Consider the following 27,954-nt stretch of genomic DNA (forward strand, 5'->3'; position numbering starts at 1 on the left):
GGGTGCAGGGTGATGACACACATGCCAATGCTGTTCCACCTGCACAGACTCCCAGAGCACGGAAATACACTCCCAGAGAAAGCCGAGGGGACCCTCATGGGTGGCCAGAGAAATGTATACCTCTTCGTGCACTTCCCTCTCTGTATGTGAGCTAATTAAGCCGCACTATCTATCCAGATTTTCTCGGAGCTGTGGACACGCAGCCGTTTGCTAATGTTGCATGGCTTTGGTGTGAGATGTGAGAGTCTCCATTTGACAGAATTTAGTCAAACATATTTGACTATAGTTTGACTAAAGTCGTTTGGGACCAGTGTTTTTGAGAGGATTGACTCTGCAAACATATGCAAACTACGAAATCATTTTACAGTCGTAAAATGAGTCCGTTCCAATGATTTGCAATCAATCAGACCTTTCATTTCTTTTTTCTTTACTGATGTGCTCGCTTGTTTTCGAACCGAAAAAGCAAAGCGAAAAAAAATAAATTAATTAATAGCCTTTTATGCAACAGATTTTTTTTAATGGGATATGACACGTGCTTAAACAAATTGCTAAATCTATTGAAATAGCCTTTACATTCGTCTCCCTGTGATTTTTGTTGTTTTTTTAATGCAAATAGATGTTTAATGTTTTTAGTGTGCTATTTTGACCCGGGTGTGATAAAAACGAATTTCAACATGTGATGATGAGTTGATCATTTTTTTCATTCACTGTAAGCACAGGAGGTGGAACTCAAATACACACTAATCACGAAGCACTACGTCGGTCCATGCAGAGCGTTGGCGCAAAAGCAGCCTGTCAGTGCGCCTGAAAAAAAAAAAAGAGGAAAGGGCTGGGCTTACTCACTCAGAAACCACAACTGGGGTTGCGCCTCCATCAAAAACCAGTTTAGAAAAATCCGTGTTGAAGAGAGAGGAAGGACTGGTGCATGTCACCTACAGAGCAGCAAAATCTGTGCGCAGTTTGGAAGACAGCTTTCAGTTCGAGGTGCATCGTGAGGCTTTGCAAGACACCATCCTGCTCGAGCTTACAAGCGCCATTGAAAGGTTTGCTTTCGCAGTTTGGACTGAACTTGTTTTGTTTTGGTGTGCGCAATGATGGCCACTTACCAAAACCCGGAGGATGACGCAATGGCCTTAATGATCCACGACACCAACACGACCAAAGAGAAAGAGCGACCCAAAGAGGAGCCGGTCCAAGACAAAGTCCCGGAGAAGCCGGATCCGTCCCAGAAACCACCGTACTCTTATGTCGCTCTCATTGCCATGGCCATTCGGGAGAGCTCAGAGAAGCGCCTCACTCTGTCCGGTATTTACCAGTATATAATCAGCAAGTTTCCCTTCTATGAGAAAAATAAAAAAGGTTGGCAGAACAGTATCAGACACAACCTGAGCCTCAACGAATGCTTCATTAAAGTTCCGCGGGAGGGCGGCGGGGAGAGAAAAGGGAATTACTGGACACTCGACCCAGCCTGCGAGGACATGTTTGAGAAGGGAAACTACAGGAGACGCCGCAGGATGAAGCGGCCGTTCAGACCCCCACCAACGCACTTTCAGCCGGGGAAGTCCTTGTTCGGAGGAGACGGCTATGGCTACCTGTCTCCACCCAAGTACCTGCAGTCTAGCTTCATGAACAACTCTTGGTCATTAGGCCAGCCGCCCACTCCGATGTCCTACACGTCCTGTCAGATGGCCAGCGGCAACGTGAGTCCAGTGAACGTGAAGGGACTGTCAGCCCCCTCATCTTATAACCCATACTCCCGAGTGCAGAGCATGGCGCTCCCCAGCATGGTGAACTCTTACAACGGCATGAGTCACCATCACCATCCTGCGCATCCCCACCATGCCCAGCAGCTGAGCCCGGCCACCGCGGCACCGCCTCCGGTCTCCTCCAGCAACGGAGCGGGCCTTCAGTTCGCTTGCTCTCGACAGCCCGCGGAGCTCTCGATGATGCACTGCTCTTACTGGGAACACGAGACCAAACACTCGGCGTTACACACGAGGATTGATATTTAAAGTTTACCAAATGCTCTGTGTAAAATGAGGACTCCAAGAGTGAGAGTTAATTCCTGTGATTTCAAAACAGAACCAAGAGTATTTTTTGAAGAGACCATTCTGACGGGCTGTTTGGGTCCAGCTGACATCCACAAATGCAGATGTGGAGATATGCGTGAGTTGATGTGGAGAACGTTTTGCAAAATGGAATCGGGAGGTAAAGAAGTCATCAGGACACATCAGGTAGCACAACCTCATGGGAGTAATGTCGTGCGCCTGTATTACACATGGACTGATGGCCATAACTTGGTGTTGTAGTCAAAATTGTGCCTTTGAAAAACTTTACGGGAATAGACATCCCTGACATCGTTTCAGCTGTGTGTTATTGGTATGCGTAATGATTTCTCTCAACTTTACGCACGGCTAATCCAAACTATTGCCGAATGAAACATGAAACATAAGTTAGAGCTTTAAAATGTAATTGAATCAGAGGTCAATCTGGCCTTCATAGTGACTTGCACTAAGCAAGGCCCGCATGGTGAAACCTCACCTCGTATCATGGTTGTGAACTTTGTTGGGTTAAAAAATGGAAGTGTGTGTAGAGATCCAGCAGACTGCCAAAACGACAATTCAGGGTTTTTCATATTTCTTGATCCCATATGTATGTATGATATAATTTCTAACATGACACCAGCTAGTGCCAGGTTTTGTTCGTCTTTCTGATTATTATTATTATTTTTTTTTTATAAACGTGATTAGTTATATTGTCTCATTCATGTTGGGGCCATGTTTCATTTTAATTAGCACTTTTCCCTCTTTTCTAGGTTTGTGAATTTCTTAATAAACTTGTATTTCTTAAAGTAATACAGTGGTCATGAAGTAATCTTTTTTGTTTTTTAGGCTTTGATAACCACTGTTGGCACTAGAAAAACGGCGATTAACAATAAACAACTCTGTGAAGGTAAAGCAGCATAAATGTATTATATTATTAACGTAGCTTTGACAGGTTGTTAAATGCCAGGGACATAATGATCTTAAGTAAACCATTGTGCACGCTTACGAGGCTTGGCTCTGCGCCTGTTCCACCGTTTACCGCGTAAAATGTGTGATATTCAGGTAAACTACAACGTCTCTGAAATTTAGTGAGTGGCACATTATTTATTATATTAGACTGGAAGAAAATGAAGAACTTCTCATCTGAACTCAGCACTACTACTACTATTACTACTGATAATAATAATAATAATAATAATAATAATAATAATAATATCCGTTTAGGCTATTTAACATACTGTGTGTAAATGTCTTCAGGTTGCTCCCCTAATACTTGATTTGAATTTTAGTATAATTAACAAATGATCCCTTGTCAGTAGTAAAATGGCGATGGGTGGAGACGATCGGGTATATTTTCTGTATTTTTTGGCGACTCCATTCCAAGGCCGCTAAAGAACCAAAAACACACAGATCAGATGAAGTGCAAAGTTTTCCACGCGCAGTTTGATATGTCCTTTGCGTTGGATGTGTGATCGCATGACCTACCTTTATTGACCCAATCTAAATAACAACAGCAAATCAATAGCAGCAGCAACAATAACGATAATAAAAGCAGTGATAGTCGTAGTAGTAATAATCATAACAACAACCATATTAATATTAATATTAATATTAAGAGGCTTTGATGTGACGATGAATTGGCCAGCGTTATATTGCACTAGTGGTGTGTTTCCTTCTCGTAGTTGTGGATGTTATTTGTTATATGAGGACTGCCAAAAACAAAGACAGCAATGTTAATGCAGCTAACTCGTCGACTAAATAATACAGAACTATGTAGGAAATAAGGTCAACAAAGACAGGAAGTGACATGGAAAAATCGGCAGCGCTACGTCTTGTTACAGCGCACACATTGACTCTTTCTAAGGTCGTGACATCATACATCAAGAGTCATTTGCTAAAATGTTGACATAAGCCGCCGGAGTCTTCAGCGGAGGATGAAGGTAGCAGGTTATAAAATTCAGGCAGACAGCTCCTCCTTCTTGCTGTGTTTCAGTGAGAGACTGTTGAATTACGTAGACATGTTCCCATGAGCCCCGCAGGACCATCCCGCCGCCCTGAGGCCCCGCCGGCTTCTTGATAAAAGAGACATGTTGACGAGAAAACGCCTTCATACACCGACTGATCTCAGCCCGTCCCTCCTATAATCACCGTCATATTATCACTACGCATCGATATATTAGTGCCATCTGGTTTTGACTTTTACTTGAAGGCGTGTATCACTGAAATAAGTTAGCTGTTTTGACAGCACATCACTGCTATCATGCGCACGGAAATATGATTTTTAAAGATGACCGATTACAGAATATTGCGTTTTAACATCGAATAGCACAATGTAAATTAGATTGTGGGATCACCCTTGAAATATCAGACGTGTTTGGCGGAGAAGTTAACGCTGAAGCCCAGCACAGTCCAGAGTCTCCCGACATGCCTCCAGAGCGCCTGGAGGTGTATCCACACCTTGATCGACCCTGTGTGTCGACCCTCAGCTGTCCACAGCAACCGTCAAACACAGGCTCACCATCCAAACCTCCCCCAGAAAAACTGAAGTGAAGGAAAACACTTACTACACACCCAGTATATCAATGGCCCAACGATTTAACAAATCACGGCACACGTGCAGCAATAGAGGTGACCCATTAACTCTTGTAATAGCTGCTGTTATCATGAGTATGACTGTAGGTTAATTTATTAGCGGTATTCGCATTAGTGAAGGGTTGTTTGGACACGAAAAACAGTTTGATTTGAGGTTTCTTGATTTGTAATACTTGCCTATATATGACCCAGCAGATTAGTTTTATGTTTAAACGCCTCGACCTAAATCCAAGTGAATGGGGAAAGAAAAAGCAACGAGCACAAAGGAGAGGAATTTTAAAATTAACAGCGGAAATAATAATAGTTATAAGGTAGGACTTAATCATTAGGAAACATGTAGACGGAAACCTCCACACAGTAATGAAAACTGCCAATGAACACTTTATTGATAATATAGATGTTTTACGTTTTGCCATATTTTGTGTTTAATCCACTGACCATTTTGTTCACGTAGGCAAACAAAAATCATTAAAATAGTTCAGTACAAAAAATTTTTTTTTTTTCTTTTTTTCTTTTTTTGGAAAAGGCTAATGCACATTTCTATGACTCACTCCCCCCTCAATTGAACCCTGCCTTTCTTTTTTTCCACGTGTTATGTATTTTTGCGGAAGTCCATATATCTGTGTATCTATATATCAGATATGCCACAAGCTCATGATCCTTTGCTGACAGTTTGGCGTATTTTAAGATTATTACAGGAACTGAATGAGGTAACATTCAGACACACCAGTGCATCACGCAGTGTGAGTATGGCAAGAAGGTATAATCACACTGCTAAAACGGGAATTTTATGAGCCAGAGAGTGGAGCGGTCTGCAGGCTGCAGGAGACTGAGCGTCTTCTTCTCAGCCAGCCGCCCGGAACAGTGAGCACAAACAAGCTCCTCGCGTCGTTTGCTTGATAGGTCTGTCACTGCATTAAATAAAACATGAAATGAAAGCCGTCAGCTTCGGGACTATTCAAGAGTCGTGGTCGCAGTCGGAGTCACACTGACACGCCATCCTCCTCCTGCGCGCAGAGGCGAGCCTGAAATGTAGCTGTGTACGTTCTCCGCTTCCTCACATTAATGTTTTGTAAACAATAAGGAGATAAGGGCGCGTTTGAAAGGCAAGTGTATTCTAAACACTCTTCCAAAAATAATAAATACAAGTGTTTTACTAGAAATGATGTTTCGGCGGGTGTAACTAACCTTTACATAAATTATACAGAGATGGATTAAATGATCTGAAAGTTCCTCTTGATTTAAAGTTGGGGATCTTAACACATGATACATCATTTAATTTTCAATGCATGTCTTTTTTTTTTTTTAATGGACAAAGAAAAAAAACACATTGTTTATCGTCTCAGGAATAGCTTACATGCGTTTTATTACTGGTATATGCCAACCTGGTATCACATAGCGGTTATGCCTACATAGCATGTATATGTATATAATCTATTATGAGACATAGTTCTAGGTGGTAGATTTTGCGGTTTATTTGTTTAATTTTACTTTTAGTCCTGTGTTTGTCGGGGGAAAGTGTGAGTCGCCCATTTGTTAACTATAATAACATGATCCTCATACAGTATTTTACCTCTGCAACACGCGCATGCACAAGACATAAATACACACTACACACACATATACCTTTCTTTTTTTTTTCTTTTTTCTTTTTTTATCAGATTTTGAGCACTACATCTCCTCTGGAAAGGCCGTAAACGGAATATGTGTGGACCCGGGCGCGGCAGGTGTGCATTTGCGCATAAAGGTTGACAGTTCAGCCGGGCGGTCGGGAACAATGGGCCTGCATACAGGATGTCTCAGGGGCTGAGAGAGATAAGGCCAGCCGAGCTTCATGGCTCCAACACAGGCCTGCTTTAAAATAAAGTCTTCTTTTACACTGATTATAAAGCCAGCAGATCAACCGCTGCACCTATGCGCCTCTTGTTTCGTTTATGAAATATGTTCTATACACTGGGGTTTTAGAACCATTAATACTTCGAAAATTAATTAACTCATTAGTATTATGAAATTAGCTTAGGTATAAAACAGTTTATTTCACTTTCGCTAGGCCGTTTGATTGTTCCATTAGATACCCTTAAGTTGTTTGCACACCTGCATGACTCAGCTGGCGCGAGTTTATTATGGTATTATTGTGAGCTATAGCTCTAACTAAAACTTGACTATATGTGGAAATTATTATAATGATTATCATTAACCTAAGTGTAGAATTAGAGGTCGTTCAACAATAAAACAACAAAAACTTATCACGCTTCCAAATATGCAATAATGTATACCAACTGTTAGGCAGGGGGTGAAGGCCCTGTGAGAGCTGAGTAAGCTCTAGAGGTGATGTTTCTGTTAATCCTCCATTATTTGTGCAGGAGGTGAAAAAGGTTTAGCGCAATGTGCGTTTTGCTTTTATGCGTCTTTTCCGCCGAGCGCGCACTGAATAACCGTGATTGTATCCTTTGTTGTGCTCTCAGAGATGACAGATTATAATCAACAAGACGAATGAGGTCAACTCATTGTAGAAGCAACACATTTGACCCTCGTTTCATCTTCGTTTTACACACACACACACACACACACACACACACACACACACACACACACACACACACACACACACACACACACACACACACAGAGGAGCGTACCTGGACTCGTTCCGGGTATGACAGCTTGCATGCTCGACGGGGCACTGGCGATGCGACCCGGCCGGTCAAGTCACACGCAGGTTGCAGGTTTCCCAATGCCTGCACACAATTGAATTCCTGGCATTCTCGCGAATGTTTGAGAGTGAAGAGCAACAGTTTCCACTTAGAAGCGGCGCACATCACCCCAAACCCATTGAAAAGCAGAGTGGGGGTCACCACTGTTTGGTATACATCTGTTCCAAACAGGAAAATATGCAAAGATTTGATTCGCAGAAAATCCGGCAATTGTTCCAATCAGCATGAGTGTTTTTTCTTTCTCTCTTGTTGGAGCAGAAATACTAGAAGTTTCGTTCTGTCCGCTGCGTATCTGTGCTATTTCTATGACGTTACTCAATATAGAGCTGTTTATTTTTAAAACGCGTCCTCTGGTGAATCTCCAATGTAATCAACTTGTCACGGTGATCTACGTGCTGTTTTCAGTGACTGCTGATTTCTATCTTAATGACAGCCCAGCGAAACAATAGATTACATGTAGTAGTGCTTTAATAAGCCAAAATAATTACAATAGAGTGCGCGGTTATACCGCCACAGTTGATAAATATAGGGACCCGTGCGTTTGTTAGCAGGACCTCTGGTCAACAGAGGTTCATCAAATGTCTCGAAATACAGTGTCTATAAATACACAACAGTGTCATCTATTCAAGGAAAAGGTGGGCTGTCGTCTGTTCACAGAGAAAAATCATCGCTGACCTCCACATACCCTCCAGCCACCACCGGGCCACTCAAATGTCACACGCCATCAGTTTGTCCAAGTGAGGGTTTACATTAGACTACATAAAGGTTTATCCACTTTGGAGAGTTTCCGAATTACATATAACAGTTAATCTCAATTGTGATAAATTTTCATCAAGAAAATAAACTTCATGCAGAAACTCACTTCACCAAACAAACGTGTTTTGATAATATCACCTCAAAGCAATGTGCCAGCAGACCTGTTTGAACAGAAAAACGCACCAGCCAGCAGTCACCAACATTAGGCTGATGTTCATTTTTGCTGTGGATGTGGCGGAACTGGTCAGCTTATACTGTAAAGGGAAATGCGATAAAATGTTTCCGTTCTCTTGATTATGAGCTGCAAATTGCTTTGTCGGGATTTAAATGGCACGTCTTTTCCCATCGTGCACTGATGGAGTCTATTTTTAAACCCCTTTCCTTTCGCCCCCCTAAAAACTTCCGCAGGCTTGCCAACAAGAAGCTATTAGGATAACTCTTCTCCTGTTAACATTCCAATTAATCAAAGATGAAATCAAATTCCCACAGGGATCATTAAGGGCCAGCACCTGTTCTTCTGGTACTGTATAATAAACCAGTGCAACTTCTTGGTCAGACTCTGGCTGACCTCTGGGGATGGTGTGGGACATATAATCACTGCAAGCCTATTAGACATCAGCCCACTATTAGTAATAGAAATATGACCTAATTCAGATATGACTGCCAAACACTGAGCTTATTTCACAACCAAAACAATTCCAACGTGCCCTCTTACTTATACTATCTGGATTTCCTTAAATTTCATAACAGTGCAGCCTTATTAGGATACAAATTGCATGAGGGGTAAAACACAAATTGAATGACACATTCTTCAGTTAAATTAAGTGAAGACACAGCCTCTTTGCTGTTATTGAACTGGTTTTGCATCAAATGTGTACACCATTATCATATTGTTATTTTATTGTCATATAAATGCCAAGGTTTGTGAAGTAAGTCTCTCTATTGGCTATAAAGTATGCATGCAAAACAGGAAGCTGGCCTCAAGCCTGACACTTGCCCCGCCTCTATGTACACCAAACCCAGTCCCAGGTCAGATCCCAATTTCAGCCATATTTCTTTCAAGCAATTACATACCTCTTGGCAAGGCCTCACAATTAAACAAATGATGATATTTTGATATCCATAATTATACGCATTCACATAAGGTACCCTTTCAAGTTAAATATGCTTTTTATTACACGCTTATCATCTATGATGAGATTATGCACAGTGTGGGTTTGGAATGAGTTAGGGTACATTTAATCAAATAAAAGGAGCAGTAATGGAAGCATGCTGGACCCAGGACTACACTACATAGGCTGCTCCCTTTGAGCCCAGCTTATGTTTAACAAATTTCAGACAATGAGAGCGTTATGAGGGGAACTCTGAGGGAGAGCCTTTAACCCGTGCCCACCAGTAGGTCAAGCACACAACGCAGTTTCTTTATCTGTGGTGAGGTGCACCACCTATACCTGTGGGCTGAGGAGATTATTTAAATGTACATAACTTTGACAAAATAGTTAATAGTATGACCTTGGTGAGACCCGGTGATCCCGAAGAACTTCTCAAGTGCAGCTGTAGCCAAGGCAAGTATCCACGTGCAGTTATGACACTGAATACCATCATTCAACCTTCATTGAAAGCAGTCACATTTGGAAGATAATTTTTAACAGAACTCACCCAAATGTGCTCACTCTCATCTTAAGCTCTCCCTTGGAACTGACTCACAGTTGGTAAAAAGTCCGCTGTGTGGGTTATTGCTGCCCCCTTGTGGTATGAGGAAAGCCGTCGTTTTGTAATGACTCACCACTGTCTGTTGCTTGTTATCCTAACAACCAGAAATACAGTTAAAAGAGCATAAAATACAGTCTACAACAATTTAAACTAGAAACCATCTTCTGTGACCATTTTTTCATGGATCATGGACATTGTGCTGGGACATACTGAGCATTTCTAAAAGAACAAAACAGCTATATATGTCAAAATAAATGCCTTAAGTCACCTGGATCATTCATTTCTACCAAGAAGGAGCAGAACCCACTTTACATCTTGTGTTAAGGGGTAAGCGAGTGGCTTTAGAATCTCTGTATTTCCAGCAACCATACAATCAGACGCTGGCACATAACTTGTAGATATTACCTCAAGTTTGATAATACCCCACACAGTGACATCCTAATCAAGCCAAAATCCCACTGGCTTATTTACTTACGCACTTATGTAGGCAAGATCAGAACTAGTTTTCATTGAGGATTAAACCTCTAATGATGAAAGACTTACAGAGAAGCCCAATGTCTTTGCCACGCTGAAAGAAACCAGGCCATTTTAATCAGAAGACATTGTAACATGTCACTGTTAAAAGCAGAAGTAGAAATAAAAAAAAGGACTGATGGCTGAATTCCATGTAGCTGCTTCAGTCTCAGGGTTCTGGTAGCCTATAATATATAGGCTCACTGTCACAGTTTACAGGAAATAAAACGGACATTGTTGATGTTATTTATGGCACATTTTCCCACCATGACCAACAATTAAGTATATATGATATCAATTGACTGATGGGTTGCCGTGTACAAATGGTTAATAAGCATTTGTCAAACTCTGACATTTCCAATGACAACCAACCGCACCATTCTTAGATTCAAGACCTGTTTAATAAAGTGCGGTCTCATTGTTTTAAGATGAACAATAATCAATTTGATCAGCAGAGGGCAGCAAAGCTCATCTTTCACTGCCACACTATACGCTCTTCCATGGTCGTATGTATTTCATGAAGATTACAAACTGGGCCATTCCTTAATAATGATGTTTCGTGGTTTAAGTTGGTGTTTAAGAGCTAAATAAAAAACTAACAGCGGCCAAAGAGGCATATGTCATCGGCTCGTGTCTACAAGCAGACTGCCATGTGAGCGTTGTGCCTGTCTGATACATCCACTCCGGACTTTCGTAAAGGGAAAGTTGAAAAATATTGTTTCCGGGTGAAATCACTGTTCAGAAGTTTTGTGCCGGGTGTATGCGGTTGTTGGAAGAAAGCCGGCTGCCCTCCATGCTTCATCCGGAGAACTGCAACAATCAGTTTTAGATATACAGAATAAAACCAGAAGAAAGGAAAATAGGCCTTCACAATAAAAGCCTAATATGCTGGTTTTGGAATAGCAGGCGTGATTTCGATCAAGTGTTTTCTGTTTGTTTTTGTTTATTTTGTTTTGTTTTTTTACAGTCATAAATGCAAACGGTGTTATCTTATTGTGTTTTTCCATGAATGTGTATCAGCATTTGCCGTTGATGTCATCTGGAAACAAATTGATTCACATCTGTAAACACTCAGATTAAACTCTGATTTAAAGTTCAGGGTCGGGGTGGTGCTGGACCTGGATCACATAGGCCTCTCAAGGACGCAACAGTTCACGTGCTTGCCTGTTCAGACCAGGTTACACCTGGTCCCGAGGATCATTAATACTGGCCCCCAGCTTGCAACCAGTATTTTTTCTAATACAGGGGCTGGAGTCTGTGTATTTGGATCTGTATGCTGAAAGCACAGTGTTGTGTACATGAGCAGTGGAGAGCAACACACTGTCACTGTCTGCTGGAAACACAGTCAGCCAACAACTAGTTCTTGAAGAAGAAGCAGACACGAAAGGTCTAACACTGCTATACTATGTTGATTTGTGCACTGTGTTGTACTCTCTATATGGCTATTTGAAGATGAGATAAGCCTCTGTTCATTGTACTCTGTGTATTTGTCTGTCAGGTACTACCACCCGCTACAACTTTGTGTGATCGTATCTTACCATGATGATTTAAAGAGTCTTTTAAACTAAAGCACCCAGTCTACCTCCAGAATCACTGATTAACCCAACCAAAAAAGTCTTTCTGTTCTGATTTCCATGCAGTAGTGTATGTTCACGCAAACTCTTTGGAATAAAACAGTGTGAATTCACCTTCAGGGTGAGTTTTCTCTTGAGGCACTGCTGTCGGTGATCAGTGAGGGTTTTTATTTTGAACATGTTGAGCGGAGGTGCTGTTTTTCTGTTACTCTCTCAGACTTGACGGCGGTGACGGAGGGAGCGGAGGCAGAGCTGGCGGAGGAAAAGGCAGCGGCGGTGGTTCACCTTACGAAACAACAGGAAGCGAGAACGCGCTCCTGTCCACCTGCGAGATACGCGTCCTGCGAGAGACACAGCCAGGCCGTGGGTCGTGCGTGACACACACTGTGTGCATGTGAAACTACTCTGTCGGGAAGACACAGCAGCAACATTGACTCTCGGCTGTTTGTTCATCCGCTACGCTCCTCAACGACCTCACACCAGAGAGACTAAAGGTAAGTCCTCACTTGTTCTTTTCTTGTAATGGATTCTAGCCCCGTACTTTTCACTGGCCGAGCGAGGACCTCACGCCAAACTCCGTTTATCAATCTGTCACTTGAATGTCGCATTGCTTAGGCTGTCCACGAAAAAACCCATAACGCTCCCACGGAGACACAACTGCAGAACTTCTGCGAATCTAAAACACGTTTCAATTCAACATCTAACCAGCAGACTAGTTTGTCAGCCGTCATGTGGATAAAATGAATCTGGTGTAACTGTTTCATCGGTTATTGCCATAAAACAACGATCACTAAAATGGATTATGCTGGGCGGCGGTAGCGACCACAGCTTTTATGTTGCAAAGTCATGAAGATCAGTTATAATTGCCGGCTACAAGTATGTGCCGAGTACATCAGGAGATCCAGTGGATTTGTTAAGAAATCAAAATGAGTTTGGAGGGTCGTTAACTTCAGCCGCTAACCGAGACAGAAACAAACTAATGACTTTGCTAACTGAGTTTGTTCTGTGTCCCTCGACACGAGAACAGATTGTAGCATTCCGGAGTGATTACACCTCAGCCCAGGCGAGCCTGGTTGTACTCTAACTGTGTTGTTTTTGATTGAGTGTGTGTTTAATTTTTCCATTTTGACAACAACGGCAGCAACAACAGAGGCACCTTTAGCTGTTTTAGCCAGCACCGTCACTCCAGCCCAGTCTGTAGTTTTTATGGAGTAACAGTAAAGTGAGTCTAATTTCTCTTTATGTGTCCTCCTAATAAGTTTTCCCCTGTCAGACCTACAATTAAACAGTCTGCCTTCTCTTTTTGTGATCATTTATTTTAGTTGCAGTGAGATAAACCTTTTTAACTATTATTTTTCTCATTCAGATAGAGATTCTCTTGGTCTTCTTTAGTGACCCCTGATCCCTGGTCCCGTTCTCATGAAGCACCCATCCATAAAACCAAAGGTAGTCTAAGGGATCATTGCAACACATAACACTGCGTCACTGATGACAACTGTGTGTCTTTTATTTAAAGAGGATGTGAAACTTTGGAGAGTAATTCATATAGTCAGCTTTTCTGCCGTGTACATATTAATGTTTGAGTTTTTTATTTCATTCTGAGACAGAAGGCAGCAAAGGCTAAAAATCTATCTGAGTTTAGCTGCTAGGTTAGGTTTTAGGACCTTCCTGATGGAGTGGAACTCAAGCTGATTCATAAAAACCTTCATAAATCCAGTGTTTTACTGAGTTTGGGCATAGGGTCTGTCCCAACCAGCCATATCAGCTTGAGGTGTCATAGGCAAGCTTGAAATGGAAAATAATACTCACCTGATAGACGTGAGGAGCTTGTTTTAAGTATTTGACAAACAATGGGGGACTTGACAGTTAGGCCACTTTTTTAGAAGTGCCACCGCTTGGATTCGGGTTTCAGCATGTCGTGTAGCCTTTCTCAGTAAACCAAAAGTATCAGTGCCAACTGTGTTCCATGTTTCATTCCTGTATATGAGGGAATTGTGACACTTGTGTTTGTCTTTTTTGTTTGGCATGTGACCGCATGCACATTACACATCCTCAGGCTCAGTATTCCTAAAAGGTCCCCTCTGCTCTTCATTCAGCATACACCAACACAAATGGTTGTGAAATGGTTTGTGAATCAGTTTAGTTTGAGCTCAGTCTGCGTCAGTGGCGGTAGGCTGTAGGTCAGTGGTGATGATTTCAGGCAGCACAAGGAAGATGTAACAAATGCAGCTTTGCTGACATGTGGATGCCCTCATGTGTACTTACAGTACGAGTTCAACACCTAGCCTGAGGGTTGAGCATTGCGGTGTTGTATGATGTGTGAGATTTTCCAATCAGTAGAGAGGCTTATCTCCATTTGACATCTTTGGCTGTATTAAGACTTTGCAGGCAATGTTTCAAATCAATGTGCTATACTGCTTCAAGCAGTGTTGGATTTATATTGTTTTTACAGCAACAATTCCAATTTGCCAAAAACAGACTTTCCTCTGGTTATTTGGTCCAGAAAATGAGCTTTATCACAATATTATGATATATAGGCTATCATGACATACATTGCTCCCACCTCAAACTGAGCCTGAGGCCCATGTGTTCTGCTGGCCCAACAGGACAGCGACTGTGGCTGGATTCAGAGTACTTCATGTCATGTGAACCCCAATCTGACATTTCACACTCGATCATTTCTAACCTTAAATCACACACACAGACACACATAACTTTAAAAATTCACCATTCAGTAGTTAATTTAATTTTCAGAGGTCTCATATGTCCCACAGTGATGCAGGCATGTAAAGGCATCTTTACAGCATTCGCACACATTTCCACCTGTGCCATCCCACACAGTTGATTACTGAAACTTGGATCGATGCTTTGCAGAGCAGAGAGCGAATCTTACAGCCACACAGCACGTTACAAAAGAGGAGAAGAATTTCCCAAGACAGTTAGCCAATATGTGCTGTTCATTTAGTTTCATGTTGGCACAGCACTACCACTCTCTGACACATTGTTTCTCAGTTGATGCGTTTGAGTACGTTATTTTGATCAGGCAATGGTCCTGGCTGCCCTTTCTTGGGTGGGGTCTGCTGTCAGGCCCCCTCTGAGGTAAAGTTAGAGAACACTGATAAGGCTAACTGACGTCACTCCATAGACATCTGCCAACAATGCGGCTATTTACTCCAAGCCAGATTTAGTCCCAAAGCAGGCCTCACACGAGAAACTGGGCACAAATGAATGTAGAATTCTAAATAAGTGTGTCACAAAAAAAGTTTTGCAACTGTGGTGATATCCTGTGTCACTGGCCTCATCAAGTTGAACAGCACTGTAAAACGAGGGCATTTTCAGTGGGAGCTTTCTGATTTCTATTGTGGTTTAAGATTGAGCTCCCTGAATCATACACAGTGTTTGGGCCTGAATTAAGAAAGAGAAAGAGAAAGGTGCGCTGCAAGTGGAGAAAAAGCATGTTTCTGGTCTCAGTGACCAACAGCACAGTGAAATTACAAGGTAAGGCTTAGAGCCTGTTCCTAATTCAGCCTGACCTGCAGCACCTTACATGCAGCAGTGTGTTTGCTGTCAGTAATCAGAACAATAATGCATTTTATAGGTGTAGCATGTTTCACTGTGCTCAAAGACTCTGCAAGTCTGACAGTGAAACACCTCAGAACATCAGGGTGCAGTGGCATATTGTAGCAAGGTAAAACTAAGCATGCAGTGCAGTTTGCAAGTATTTAGACAGCGATTTGTTTTTCTTTGTTTTGGGAGTAGTCCTCCATGTTAGATCTCAAATCAAACAATACCAATGAGCTGAAAATGCCGACTTTCAACTTTCAAATCCAAGCACAGGATAAGAGAAGGAGAAGAATCTGTACCTCTGCGTGTCTGTGTCACTGTTTGCCTGCTGTGTTCAAATACTGCTAAATGAAGCTGTGAAAGGCAGCATTATTGAACTGTGTGGAGACTGAAGAAAATGCTGTGTGTTCCAGTCTACTGTCATTTGTTTGAACAACACACTCATGAAACGCCTACATTTTTTTGTAAGAGGTACACTTTTGCAACCTGAATAGTATATTCTATTGTCAGTGTCTTTGGAGTGAAACGTGCATGTGTGCACGTGTGTGCGTGTGCACATTGCATCTGTTGTCACTTATTATTTGTGCTATCCTCCTTATCTTCTTTTCCTCCCTCTCTGTCCCTCTATCTCTTTCTCCCCTCACTCTCTCACACTCATTCACACTTCCTGCTGTTACGCTTTTTAAGTAATCACCCCTCATTACAGTGAAAGGCTTGCGTAACATCCTCTCAAAGAGTAGTATGAAAGGGAGTCGGTGGACGTGGTGTGTGTTGTGTTGTTTTTTTTTTTCATTTGTGTGTGAGTGTGTGCAAGCTGGCTTTCACAATTTGTCTGTTAGCTTGCACGCTCACACTTGTCTTTTTGAGCCCCACAATCTCATCTGTTACCACTACTGACAAGAAAAGGGAACTGTAACAATGATACCTCACTGCTTATTATAAAACTATACATAGAAATAGAAACTGCCACAGTAAGAAATGTGACTGACTGTGAGGTGAGAGCGGCCTGCTGGAATTCTCCACTTTGCTGCACAGCAGGCCGGGACCTGCCAAGGAATGCTGGGAAGACAGCAGGAGAGGGATAGAGGGAGACGTAATGAACAGAGAGAGAAATGCCAGAGAAGGCACAGTGAAATATACAAGAGAGAAATCTTAAATGAGATGCGTGAAGTAAAGGAGTCTACACACTAGCAATATAAACTATAGCATCCTTTAATTCTCAGTGAGTCGTTAGCATGCAGAGCAAAACTCAGGGCTTGACCGCATCCTTGTGCTCACCAATGACGAGTAAGTCTTGTTGTTGTACAAGCAGACATGCTCTCGCTTTCTTAAGTCGGAGCAGTTGTGAATGAAATTTGAAGAAAACTGACTCCAGTCAAATGGAAACAACACCATAGCATCTTCAGTCACTCCGGAAGTGAAGACTCACCATGAGAGCTGCTCCAGGCTGCCCCGTGTGACGCAGACTCTTGTTGCTGAGTGTTTTGTGTGGTGTTCATGTGACCTCATCAACATGAAAATTCACTTATAAACAACACTGCATTCATCAGCTCTTCTGTCAGAAAATCAAACCCAAAAGACACACGAGAAATAGGACACTAGAAAACAGAAGTGTACATTTTGGTGTCTTCATGCATTAAACAGTTTGCTGGTCAGCTGTCAGTTCCCACTTGTTACTTCATACGTGTCCATTCTTTGACTTGAAATTGAGTCAGTACGCCAGCCATTAGTGCTGATTATATATCGATGATCAATATTACTGATGATCAGATATCAGAGAATCATGTTATATCAGTGTGCAATGTCCAGTAAAAACGGACACTCGTCCAGGCAGGAGAGGAAACAAGGCATGTGATTACATGCAGTCCAGACAATTGTACACTGACATTGGTGAAACAATGAGTGTGTCTAAAAGAACAAGTTTGCTTTCATCTCTTTCCTTCAAAACAAATTTGATGATATTGGTATGTCTAGATGACAACTGATCTGGCATCAGCTTTGAAGCACATTGCTCACACTGCCTGTTTGAAAGCATGAGGACAAGTAGCGTATCGGCCTGCTGCATTTGATTTCTGCATCTGTGTCATACAAGTATCTGTTATCATTTCCTATTGTGATCCGTAGCCGCGATACTTATTATGATATTGTTTTTGTCATGTGAGACTACATATTGTCTGGTGTTCATGTTCATCGTCATAATGAAGCTAAAATGCTTTCTGTCCACTCATGGTGATTACATTTTATGTAGAGGGGAAACAGTTAAACTGAATGGTGTTAGTGTGATTGAGCCAGATCAGATGCAGTTTGCATGCAAGACATCTGATAATGTCAGCTGTCCCTGAATTAGCAAAGATTTTGTTTTATAATGAAGGTATGAAGGCAGGGTTCATACACTTAAAGGTGTATATGGAGCTGTGGAGTGTCCATTACCACAGTTTCCTGTCTTTGGTTACAGTGATGATGATGCAGGAAGCAAACGTACAGTAGATAACCTTTTCTCATAGAAAAACGTTAGCATGTGGCAACTTCCAGTTAAACCCACCGACTGATTTCAGGTGAAACTTAGTTTTCAGCCGCAGTGAAGTCTAAATGTACAGAATTTAGCAAAGACCAACAAATATTTCTGTTGACCAAGATAATAAGTTGTTCATTTTGGAACAGGTTTAACCTACGTCAGGTGATATTTGAAAATTATGTCTAACATTTCTGTTTGAGCAGTTTTTTTTTTTTTTAATCCGCTGCAGGCAGACAGAACTTGCCATTGGCACGAGCTATGACTGAATAGAAACTGGCGATTTAAACACACAGCAGATGTGCCAAATAAAGGCTTTAGTTGTTGTTTGTATACAGGTACTCAAGTTTACATATTCAAATACACTCTCACAAATTCAGTGTGTCAGGCCGTTGATAGTCTGTCTCTGAGCCGAGAGGGACTTTGAAAACAAAGAACAGGATGAGAAGAAGAAGCCGAAGAAGGCTGACGAATGAATACTTTGAAAAAGAGAAAAAAGCTTGAATCATTTGTTCATCTTTCAGATTAAAATATCAAAAAAAACTTGGTGCTAAGAAGCGGGCATGTGTGGTGCGACACCTGTGGTTGCAGTGGTTGTTCGCTGTCTCCTTGCATGCGAGACATCTGATAGTAGCTTGATGCGGTAACCGCGGCAGCCCCAGATGCATAGATAACGTGAGGTTATGATGCCACCCGAGGGGGCTCCAGCCTCCTCTCTGTAACTTGAGAGTGCAAAACCTCTGCTTCACATTTCTATGGCAACGCTTTCTCATGGCACAGGTCCCTCTCTGCATCTGCTGATGACACACACACTCTTTCCAACACACCATGTTCAGAGCAAGCACCAAGCCTTGTGATATCTTAACATGCTTATGGCCCAAGTATTCAAATGCGCTTATAGTAGTTAAATAACTCCAATTCTAAAAATAGTGAGAAATGTCATCACAATTACCCAGAGCCCCCTCAAAACTATTCAGAATAAATTCAAATAATTAAAAGAGAATCCACACATTTGAGAGGCTGGAACAACAAAGTGTGTGTCAGTGTGATTGACTAGTAGCTTCAGCTGTACTTGTATGTATGCCGTTTATCTCATTAGCTCTTTATATGTTTTGTGTGTAAAACTTCATTTGTAAAGTAACTAGTGACTAAAGCTGTCAAATACAGTAAATGTAGTGAAGTAAAAGGGCAATATTATTTCCCTCTGACATGTCGTGGAGTAGAAGTAGAAAGTAGCATGAAAAGAAAAGCCTCAAGTAAAGTACCTCAAGTTTGTAGTTTAAGTTCAGTGTTTGAGTACATGTACTTACATTCTACTCTTGGGGGTGTGATACAGCATAATCAGGAATAATAATAGTAAATGATTCCCTTAAGTCTTGTCTCTTTGCAAGAATGTTGTCACACGAGATATGGAAACCTTTAAGAAAAGGAGCTGAGCATAGGAGTCGATGTGCTGAACAGCATTCATGCTCAGAGTTTAGCGCAGATTCTCCCTATGTTTGCCTCATTGAGTGCAGAATAGCTTTCGAGAAGAGGATGATCGCATTTGTTTTGACCTGCGTTAAGTTGCAAAGGGGTGTTGTGCAAATTCATGCTGCCCTCATGATGTCATTGCATCCATAAGTCTGGACAGTGAAGAGTTTATCTCTCTCCCAACCTCCCCTTCCCCTCCTGTAAAACTGTATGACCTGTGTGTGTGTGTGTGTGTGTGTGTGTGTGTGTGTGTGTGTGTGTGTGTGTGTGTGTGTGTGTGTGTGTGTGTGTGTGTGTGTGTGTGTGTGTGTGTGTGTGTGTGTGTGATCTGAGTGATCTGAGTGATCAGCAGTGCTATACCCCAGGCTGAGACAGACCTTTGCTCAGTCAGGCAGCCTGGCGGTAACTGATTTACAGTGTCTGTGGGGAACTTTTGAGAATAAACACACAGACAAACTCACACTCCACCCACCTAAGGGCAGCCTTACAATAGCACCTAAAAATACACAGTGAAGCAAGTAGCTAAATAAAGGGAGACAGGGAGAAGAAGTCTGTAAAAGGCCATGGGTAGACACAGACTGAGCATAGAGATACATTGATTTAAAGACTTCATGGAAAATACCTTGATGGCACTGACACTCCCCACCTGTGTTTGTGTGTTCCTCATGTTCCTTCATGATGGAGGGTAATAAACATCCCACTGTGTGAATTAGTGGGTGTGTATTGTGTTTTAGAAATGGGCGGACAGTGCTCTGTTGTTTACGGTGAGGCATTGATGACGCATGGTCAAATGTAATGGCCCTTCAGACCACACTTGATTTGGGAGAGCATTAAATGCGTGTGCTGGTGCATTCCTCTTGCATTCCTTTTGCATGTTTTGAGCTCATCATTCGCCTTTACTTGAGGATCCTTGAGGGTTCTTGAGATCCACCACAGGGATCATATCCCTCATGTTTTTAGCAGTTTGTCGACCTCCTGCACTGTATTTAGAAGCTTGATTAAAGTAGTGGTCAGTTTATTACCTCTTGTATATCCATGCTATACTTGCTTATGTTTAGGCCCCTGGGAAATAAGTCATTGTTCAGAACTGTAAGAAGACAATGGTGCTCTTGCAGGGCAGGGCCTTTCAAGAGATTTGGCTCATTAGGCAACCCTTCAGGGCCAGAAAAAACACCTGTTTACTGTAGGCACTCTCACCTGACCTTTACGTCCTGGACGTTGTAAGGACATGATAGATATTTATGAGGAGTGAATGGAAAAGAGTGTAAGCATGCTCCCCCAGTGACAGACCAACATGACCAATCCAGAGAGTGTGTAAGTGCCTCAAGGTGAGGGGCAGTGAACGACTTGGCTCCCAATGAAGCCCACAGTAATTTTGAATTCCTCACATTCCTGTACCAGAGGATGGGTGGAGGAGAGGAAGGGTGTGTGTGTGTGTGTGTGTGTGTGTGTGTGTGTGTGTGTGTGTGTGTGTGTGTGTGTGTGTGTGTGTGTGTGTGTGTGTGTGTGTGTGTGTGTGTGTGTGTGTGTGTGTGTGTGTGTGTGTGTGTTTTTGTATTTGTGCTTGGTCAGTTAGTATATGCCTCATTCCTCTTGCGTAAGAAACCACACTAGATACACATAACACTTCAAGCTGACATCACTGTCCACTACTCTGTGCATTGTGCTTGGAATTGTTTTCCTGGTGCTGCTATCCCTCCGAAATAACTTCTTTTTAGTGAATGGCCTCAGTTGCTTGAACAAACTGCCAGTGGTCATGGAGGCCTACATGTTCCTCTGAAAAGATGGTTAACCTAACCAACTAGAAGTGGACATCCATCACTTCCAGCAGCTCAGCTACCACTGAGCCTAAAGTAAATTAACTCATTTAATGCTATTTAAAACAAAATTGCTAATAATCATTGCACAATAATCATTTCTATAAAGACCATGTGAAAATTGTTTATTACTTAATTTACAACACCTGTGCAGCATGGCTCCCATTAGCAGCGGTGCTAGGAACCCTGTTTTGATCATTCGGATTTTCATTTTTATAAATTCATTCGTTTTTATTCTTCCTGTTGTAATAGTGGAAGTGCAACATACACCAAAACAGTTACTTAAGTGAAAATTTCAGGGGTGTTATTGCTTGGTGCAAACATGTCAGACTCATGTCCAACTCATTTTTAAACAAATGTGAGGTGAGAGGTGGCTGTCACCTCTCCACCTTCACCCCTCCCCCGTCATTTCAAGTGAATGAACTACACTGCAGACTGGACTCTGTTAACAGTGACAACTGTCTCACATGAACCTCTGCAGGTTGAATGTGCATGGCTAGATCCAAGTATGTATCATATTGCTGTATCCTCACCTGGATTGCAAAATTCCAAGTATTTAGTCTGTCTCTAGTAGTGTGCGTGCCTCACAGCAAGAAGGTTGCTGGTTTGATTCCGGGGTCGGGCCTTTCTGTGTGAAGTTTGCATGTTCTTCCCATGCATGCGTGGGTTCTCGCCGGGTACTCTGGCTTCCTCCCACAGACCAAAAACATGCTCATTAGGTTAATTGGTGACTAAAATTGCCCGTAGGTGTGAGTGTGAGCGTGAATGGTTGTCTGTCTCTATGTGTTGTCCTGCAATCGACTGGCGACCAGTCCAGGGTGTACCCCGCCTCTCGCCTGTTGACAGCTGGGATAGGCTCCAGCCCCCCCACAACCCTGAAAGGGATAGTCGGGTAAAGAAAATGAAAGAAAGGGGGGGGTGCATCTTCTTTCTGTATTTCTGTATTTGCAGCATCTTTGTGGTTAATGTTAATGCTATTTGTTTTGGCAATTTTCAGCATGTTTCAGCTGTTGTATTTGTTTTTGATTTTTCTACGTGTTTCTGAATTGGCGTCGTTTCTGAAGCTGCAGCACTTTCCTCCAAATGGAAATGTTTTGGGCTGTTGGAGCGCTTTTGCACTTGTCGGCCACCGTATAAAAGTGGCTGTGCCGCAAAAAGTCGAAGAAAATTGGCGTGTTTCTGTATGATTGAGACCTTACTTCATGCTGAAAAATGGCCGCCCTGGCATTGCAGATAATGTGGTGCATTATGTTGCAACCGTGTTTCTGTAATACAAATGATGTCAGCATCCAATATCCTGTGGTCATGTTTCAGGGCTGTGTATATCTGGACCTTTAATGTAACAGTTCTTGTTAACGGAGACTCTTGAATGATATTTTGGAAAGATGTCACTTGATTTAAGGCTACATATGCCTGACCAGTTGATTTTTATTTGTTTCCTATTTTTTTAATGAACCCATTGTTGCTGCATTTTCATGTCCTGGAGCTCAAAGCTTTCTACCAATATTTTTAAGAACAAAATTGCCACAAAATGGAAAAGTTAACTGCAACATCTTCCTCCAGGTACATGAAATGATGTTCTAACTTTCAAATTTCTGTGCCGCTCCCAGTGTATGACTTGCATCACGCCTGTAGGCCTGCAGGTCTGACATGCATTGCCTCCACGGGTTGTGATGTGTGACGTGCACCCAAACCCAAACTTCAGGCCTCAAAGAAATCCATTTAGAGATCTGTGTGTGTGTGTGTGTGTGTGTGTGTGTGTGTGTGTGTGTGTGTGTGTGTGTGTGTGTGTGTGTGTGTGTGTGTGTGTGTGTGTGTGTGTGGCACAGACAGTTTTTTTATAAAATGTCATCAGCATTGAAACAAACTCAAAAACCCATTGACTTTACAGTGTGGTTGTTTCCAGAGAACAGTAGCAGAGCTAAGATTGGTGTTGGCCCTCCAGCAAAAATATCATCACTAAACCGCACTATAGTGAATGCTCTGTCTTTGTTGCTCTCTCAATTTCTCCTAAAGTCACTGTAACACAGACACACACTTGCTGTGGATCATGTGACACTCTGAGCTGAAACCCGTCAGGGAGTTAAACATTGACTGTTTCTGGCCTGAGATTTTATCATTGTACACTTCCTGGAATTGGTCATTGCCACGTGCAGTTTTACTGTACAGTTTCTGTGTACAACAAATCATTAAACCCTATTTTTTTCTGGGGAAACCCAGAGTGTCACCTCTTCCTACGAATTTATCCTCAACCCCATTGTAAGGACATAAATATCACTGTGTCTGTACATAAAACTTCTCTGACTCACACTGACCATAGTTGTTTTTGTGAACCTCTCTGTGTCACACCCTGGTAAACAAGATAGAGCATCTTAACCACTGGGGAAAAACAGGAAGTTTACTGACCTCAATCAAAGTGTGTGCATTGCGTGTCATCAACGTGTATGGCCTCACTGTGTGTTTTTGCCCACAGTGTATTTGTTTACCATATTGGCCAGTTCACATGGTGGTTTCCATAGTTGCAGCTCTTTGAACTGTTGGCAGATGATCCCGATGGAGAGGCCTATGGACCGCCTCGGGCACTCGGCACATGCAGAGATCATGTCCTTCATTTCCTGTTTTATCTTGATGTTTCGATTAACTAAGCTTGAGGTTTTAGTCTGTCATATTTGGATTTCAGGTTTTCTAGATAAGACTTTTGAGATGCTTAATTCTCCCAACCCCTTATTTGGCTGAGGTGATACTTAGAACCACAAAAGATCCCAATCAGATGACTCGACAGCATCTGATGTTTTCAGCGACTGTCAGAGTCACTATTAGTTCTAACAGGGTGGGGATACAGAGGCCAAATTGCCTGTGAGACTGTTTGATCTGGCCCTTGATGCAATTCATAACATGCTAAACTGGATGAGCTTGGATAAAGTGAACACTCCTCAGCAAAGTTTGGATGCCCAACAAGCAGCTTTCACAGACCACACTCTGACGGTGCTCTGCAGGCAGGTGGTGAGAGAGCGAATAGCCAAGGAGCTTAAACCTCATTCAGAAGGAGATTTTTTTGCTGCTGCTGTGCTTTTTGAAAAACCTTTTCCCCTTTTGCTGCTAGATATGGCTGCAACCATATTTTCTTTTATCAATCAATGCGGTGATTATTTTCTTGATTAATTGATAATTTGTTGTGTCAGACAAACAATAGTGAAAAATGGCCATGATGGCGTCTTGAAATCCCTTATTTTATCTCATCATCAGTCCAGAGATTTGCAGTTTTCTATCATATATGACAAAAGGTTTTAACAGTTTGTTTAAAAGACAATTAATAGATCACAGATCAGTCATAGATCATCACCAATTCGTTTTCTATGGGTTAACTAATTGACTGATCACTTCATCTGTCAATGCTATACTGAGGTGAAAACAAAGCAAAGAAGGTAAAATGTTGAACTTGTTTAATGAGTTTAACCTTGAATTAGCTTCATCTGTACAGGTAATATTAAAACAAGGAAACATACACATTAACAGACTAATAGTTATAGATAATTCTGATATATTTTGCTGAGGTCAAACACAAGTTAATACATTAATAATAAATTCCGCTGGATGATCACAACAGTTTGGCTCCAACATTTCTTAGCAGACATCTGTTTGCCTCCAGCATCAGCTGTGGGGAATTCCTTTTGCTATTTCAGATTATTTATTTTGAGCCCGACAAGGATTCAACAGCTTGGAGATGTGACTCAGACTTTCTTGTAGGTGTGATTGATATTTTTCTTCACCAACTCACACTGAAAATATTTCCTCAGGCTGCAGTGAACATGTCAACGTCAGTGGTTTTTACATGCAGTAATCTTCTTTGTTAGAGCTGGTTGTACAATGTGTGAATTTATTCAAATGTTATTCTGATACATCGGCTTTTTGTCTCAGAGGTGACCGTTTTAGTTTTCAGTCTTTTCAGATTTAAAAAGTACCAGTCAGATGAAGACTCAGTTATTTCTGAAATTATCTCCACAATGAGCTTGAGTGCAGGAGAAAGGATGAGGTACCACAGAAAAGCGATGCAAAGAGAATAGATGGTAAGAGAAGAGAGACAGTGAAGAGGGTCGGGGGGCGCTTTGCTTTGAGTGCTCTACTTTCTGTCGTCTTATCTTGAATGATGGGGCAGGCAGGGCCTCTGAGTGTATGGGAGGTTACATCGGGTGCTGCAGACTTGTGCTCAGGCAATACCTGTCTTATTCTGTTTCCATACTGTGTGTTGGATCTAGCGCTTTTCACCACTTGCCTTTTATTTACTTGCATTTCAAACTTCTCTAATTTCCTCACCTTCTTCTTACATAACGTATGAGCTTGCACGCACACATACACACACGTACTGAAAGAAACTGCCCCCAGGCATCTCCCACAGTTTGTGTTTTCAATTTGTTCTGTCCTTTCATCCATCAGATGCAGTGTCCCAGCCGCTATCCAGATACCCCCATCAAGGAGCAGAGGCACAGGAAATAAGAGACTTCAGCAGGTAAAGCATCCTTTTCTGTGTGCATGTGTTGCATGTGTGTGTGAACATGCCGTATCCTGTAATTATCTCGACCTACTTAACCTGTGTGTGTGTGTGTGTGTGTGTGTGTGTGTGTGTGTGTGTGTGTGTGTGTGTGTGTGTGTGTGTGTGTGTGTGTGTGTGGGAGAAGAGGAATGGAGCGCTGACTTGGCTGGAATCTGGGAGAGTAGGCCTCGTCCTGACAGGCGGGGAATGTGTGGAAGTCGGCCAGCGTGCTTTACTGTCATGTCAAAGATCAGTGTTATACCACCTGAGTCTACTCTCACTGCATCATCTTTGATGTATTATATCCTCCTGTTCGGCTGAATTGCTATGAAACTTCTGTGGACAGTGCACCAAGTACAATACTGATTCCAATAAGGTTGGGATGCTGTGTAAAACATAAACAAAACATCCCTTTTCATCATCCCTTCATCATTTCATCATTTCATCCCTTTTGACATATAAACGATTTAAAAAAGTACAAAGACAATATATTTCAAGTCCGACCTCATCAACTTCATTGATTTATGTTAATATATGGACTGAATTTGATGCCAGCAACACTTTTCAGACAAGTTGGGACAGGAGCAACATAGACTGGGAAAGTTGTGAAACATTCCACAGGTAGACAGGTTCATGGTATCAGGTGATAGTATCATGACTGGGTATGAAAGGGGCATCCTGGAAAGGCTCAGTCGTTCACAAGCGAGGATGGAGTGAGGTTCACCACTTTGTGAACACATGATTGTATAAAAACGGGATCAGACTACACAATATTTTTTTCTTAGCTAACTATATCCTACCAGAGTAATGATAAGCATATTCTGCAATAAGGACTGGGGATAATGTTATGACAGCAGAGCCAGCTACTCGCTGCTGGCCATGTGCCTCCACTCTTTCTCAACAGTGTTTGCCTTTTGTGACTCATGGTACTCCCTCGAGGAAATGCCGAGTAGGCAGGGGTACTGTTACCACAGCTCAACGAACTTTTCCTCAGCATCCCTCCTGGTTTCCTGACTGCACTGTGGAGAGAGCACCTAATTGGTCAACGATCAGGAGCATGTTATGGGAGATCTTACTCTAGGTCATAGCATGTCACACGACACAGCATCAGACACTTGACTGTCGTTCACTATCGGCCACAATGCTGATAATTTGTCAGACGCAACAAAATCAACTCAAAATAGGATATTACTACATAGGCTCAGGGACACTTCACAAAACAGTTGTCAGTATGATTGCATTAAGTTTTTATTTAGGTTTTACACAGCGTCCCAACTTTTTGTGAATCAGGGGTGTAGTTTTCTTGGGTCTAGTCAACATTGTAAAGTCTCAAGTGCTTCATCTGATTTGAGTTGTTGTTGTACATTTCGCTGTCATAATTATTGCATCTTGTGTAGGGATGGGAATCGAGAACCGGTTCTTTTTGAGAACCGGCTCCCAGTAGCTCAGTTCCTTGGAATCATTTGCCTGCCTGGTTAATGATTCTGTTTATCGATTCTTCCTGTCTTGCACATGCGTGAAATCATCACGCACTGCATTGTTTTGGTTTAGAACATAGCTGATATGGTGTCAAGGCAGAAACGCTCCAAAGTATGGCTATATTTCACACGAAAAAGTTTCCATTTCTTCAAAGGGGGGAAATATCTCCAACATGCTAAAACATTTGTCCACACAGCAGGAATGTCACATGTTTGATACACTACTTAGCAACGCTTGTGAATCTAGCGGCAGAGCAACCACCAGGGCGTCATCTGTTATTAGTGCCGAAGGTAATGTTGAACTCTTACAAGCCGTGTCTGTTGTGTTAAGGTTAGCACCATTTCACTGTGTAAATCATCTCCATGTCCTTCCATCAAATTTAGATGACGATGACTGCCAGAGTCGGGCTGGCTCAGAGGCTGCAGCGGGCACCTGCAGGTCTCGCACACCTCTATCCACTCCTTTCACTGAGGCAGGGAGTAAAATGACCGAGACGAGGATAAAGCAATGTCACAGAGCAGTCACTAGATTTGTGGTGAAAGGTTTGCACCCTTTGCCACTGTACTGTAGATGCCCCTGAATTTCAGTAGGTTCATTCGTTTCATTTTATCTGGCATATCTGTTCAAATGAAAATCAGAAATTTGAGTTCTGTCAGAGTTGCATGTTGTTA

The 27,954-nt window shown here is 42.1% G+C and overlaps 2 protein-coding genes across 2 annotated transcripts in view; both read left to right on the forward strand.

Annotated features, from left to right (window-relative positions):
• The first annotated feature begins 905 nt into the window (after positions 1 to 905).
• Positions 906 to 2,846, forward strand: foxl2a (forkhead box L2a). Its single transcript, XM_070971183.1, has one exon. It carries the CDS (start codon positions 1,092 to 1,094, stop codon positions 2,010 to 2,012), a length of 921 nt encoding a protein of 306 aa, XP_070827284.1. The 5' UTR covers positions 906 to 1,091; the 3' UTR covers positions 2,013 to 2,846.
• A 9,254-nt stretch (positions 2,847 to 12,100) lies between these two features.
• pik3cb (phosphatidylinositol-4,5-bisphosphate 3-kinase, catalytic subunit beta) overlaps positions 12,101 to 27,954 on the forward strand; it is a 55,048-nt gene continuing 39,194 nt past the window's right edge. The window contains exons 1-2 of the mRNA XM_070970682.1: positions 12,101 to 12,401; positions 25,708 to 25,780. The gene's annotated coding sequence lies outside the window, so the exon portion shown is untranslated. The remainder of the gene's footprint in view (positions 12,402 to 25,707; positions 25,781 to 27,954) is intronic.

The sequence above is a fragment of the Chaetodon trifascialis genome, chromosome 9 (assembly GCF_039877785.1).
Source record: "Chaetodon trifascialis isolate fChaTrf1 chromosome 9, fChaTrf1.hap1, whole genome shotgun sequence".
NCBI lineage: Eukaryota > Metazoa > Chordata > Actinopteri > Chaetodontiformes > Chaetodontidae > Chaetodon > Chaetodon trifascialis.

Excerpts from the sequence above, each read along its gene's own strand:
- foxl2a (XM_070971183.1), top strand. The coding sequence starts at position 1,092 with ATGATGGCCACTTACCAAAACCCGGAGGATGACGCAATGGCCTTAATG.